At 36.5% G+C, this 2,495-nt stretch overlaps 1 protein-coding gene across 4 annotated transcripts in view; it reads left to right on the plus strand.

Annotated features, from left to right (window-relative positions):
- LOC107747458 (WASH complex subunit FAM21-like) overlaps positions 1-2,495 on the plus strand; it is an 18,126-nt gene that overhangs the window by 2,164 nt on the left and 13,467 nt on the right. For all 4 annotated transcript variants that reach the window (XM_016561965.1, XM_016561967.1, XM_016561966.1 and 1 more), the window contains exons 3-8: positions 282-446; positions 784-852; positions 961-1,134; positions 1,330-1,423; positions 1,511-1,572; positions 1,769-1,822. In XM_016561965.1, the coding sequence (XP_016417451.1) occupies positions 282-446; positions 784-852; positions 961-1,134; positions 1,330-1,423; positions 1,511-1,572; positions 1,769-1,822 (618 nt within the window). The remainder of the gene's footprint in view (positions 1-281; positions 447-783; positions 853-960; positions 1,135-1,329; positions 1,424-1,510; positions 1,573-1,768; positions 1,823-2,495) is intronic.

Genomic DNA, 2,495 nt, shown 5'->3' on the forward strand with positions numbered 1-2,495 from the left:
TAATTTTCCAGCAACAAAATTGTGGCCAGTGAAAATGCTGAGTGGCTAGTAATTTTGGAAAACCACTAGCCACAGTGGCTGGTGAGCAAAAGAGTTAATGTCAAGCCCTGTATACAGTGAATACTTGACGTGGATACTTGTATTGCAGTAAAAAATTTGGTGTTTAACCGGAGTACGGTGGTGGGGGTGCCTGACATGTGTCAAACACTAGAAAGGGGTGCACGCTGCAAAAAGTTTGGGAACCACTGGTCTAGACTGAATGTTTATTTGTATCTCTGCAGTTGTTTCTTTTCCTGCAAGACTTTTCTCAGAGGATGTTGTCCAAGACACATGAGATTGAGAAACAGTTGGATGGTCTTATCCAGGACACTAAAGCCACAGACAGCTGCCTACACACAGTGTTTAACGACTTCCTCATGCTGTCCAACACACAGTTCATTGAGAACGTATGTATTTTTGTTCATCATTTTAGCTAAATAAGAATTCACTTTGTATGTGGATGCAAAGCAGTTCAAGTTTTAAACTGAAACAACATATCACACTTGTCCTGTGATAATATAGGGGAGAGTTTGTCAGCTTTTGATATTTATACAGTTCCTGTTCAAAGTTCCTCCCTTGAGATTCAAAGTGGCCCAAATGTAAATTCTTTATTGAGCATTTTTCTCACTTCATATTGGGACATTGTGATATTTGATACATTTCAAGAAAAAAAATAAGGATGTAAACATGAACATACGCTGTTTATTGTGATATCTGATGTAGTTTTTTTTTATTCATTATTAGAGGGTTTACGATGAAGAGGTGGAAGACCCTGCACCAAAGCCAGAAACCATGGAGAAACAGCCTGAACAGGTAGTGATTGGGAATGTTTCTCTGGTTATTTCTGCTGTGGGTCGTTTCTGTGATTTCATATAGTGCATTATTATGAAAATTTGCATTTCTATCATACTGTATGTGAAGGAGAAGACAAGGGAACAGAAAGAAGCAGAACTAATTCCCAAAGTCCAAGAGGCCGTCAACTATGGTCTGAAGGTCCTGGAATCTGCTTTCGAACAGTTGGACATTAAAGCAGGAAACTCGGACTCTGAGGATGAAGAGACTCTGGAAAAAGTAGAGCCCATTTTGGAAGCAAAGGTAAAAGTTTCCTTACAGCCCTTGAGCACTTGATTATCAGACAGTTATTATATATAATTAGTGGCTTTTGGGTTAGTGGTGTTAAAATGTGCAACAAAAAAAATTCCCGATAACTCACATTGAAAGAGGGAACTGAGCCATGTCAATGGGTACATCTTCACGGCTTTTTGTGCTTAAATGTATTTTTATTGGTAGGACCTGTATGTGGACAGGCCTTTGCCGTACTTGATTGGTTCCCAAGCATTTATGGATCAGGATGATGTTGGCTTGGGCGATCTATCCAGTGATGGTGAGATTTCAGATTCATAATCTTTATGATTTTCTTTGTCTTGTTTTAGGTTGCTTTTAACTGGTGTGTGTTTGGTGTGCTTTATAGAAATGTCTATCGGGAGTGGCAGAGACAACGTCATTGAGAGTGATGTTGAAGAAGGTGATGAGGTAAGAGATAATGATATGCACATTCACATGGATTCCGTCGTTAACATTTTAAGAGCATTGAAAATAAAATAAAAAATGAATGTTTTATTTATTGAATACATTTTTTTTAATGTCAAAAACATTATACCCAATTATTTTTGAAAACATTTAAAAAAAAATGGATGTATAATCCTCCATTTGGTTTATATTCCAAAAGCAGTCAGATGAATACTCTGACCAGGATGAGGAAGTCCATGGCAACTTTAAGAAAGTAAGACTTTAAAAAAATCTGGTGGTTTATATACACATGACAAATTGACACCATATAAGGATGTAATGCATAAAGTAAAGGATATATGTGAAATATTTAACCAGGTGCTTTTATAGCAGTGTAGATTATATTTTATAGATGTGTGATGATGCCACATGTAAAATAAAGTGGGTTATAAAACAAAAATAATGCAATATTGTGAGATTTACTTAAACAATCTTTTAAAAGGTTTTCATGTGCATTCATAGAGAAAGAAATTGGAAAAAAAAACAATTTCATCTAAATGTGAAAAGTAAACATACATCACTGACCAGGGACATTTCTAATTAGCATATTATAGATATAAATATAGATTTAAAATGTATGTTTATATATGAAGAGTTCATTTGCAAAAACCGATAAACGCCACTTTCAAAAAAATTAGCTGATTGCCGTGCATTATTCTCCACATAATAGCGCGATCTGAACCCTAAACACATTTTGTCAAAAAAGCCGGTTTTGTCCACTTTCACGGTATCGCGAGTTCACGTTTTACTGCAGAAGCCGACAAGCGCCCTTGTTGTTTTTGAACAGAAGCCGATAAATCCATTTTAGCGAATCAGCGCGCTGTATTCAGGTCAGGTGACAAGGCTACTTTCACTTTGAAAAGACGTGCTAGCTGAGAGGAGTTTCG

This window comes from Sinocyclocheilus rhinocerous, unplaced genomic scaffold, assembly GCF_001515625.1.
Source record: "Sinocyclocheilus rhinocerous isolate Xijiao unplaced genomic scaffold, SAMN03320098_v1.1 scaffold2664, whole genome shotgun sequence".
NCBI classification, from domain to species: Eukaryota; Metazoa; Chordata; class Actinopteri; order Cypriniformes; family Cyprinidae; genus Sinocyclocheilus; species Sinocyclocheilus rhinocerous.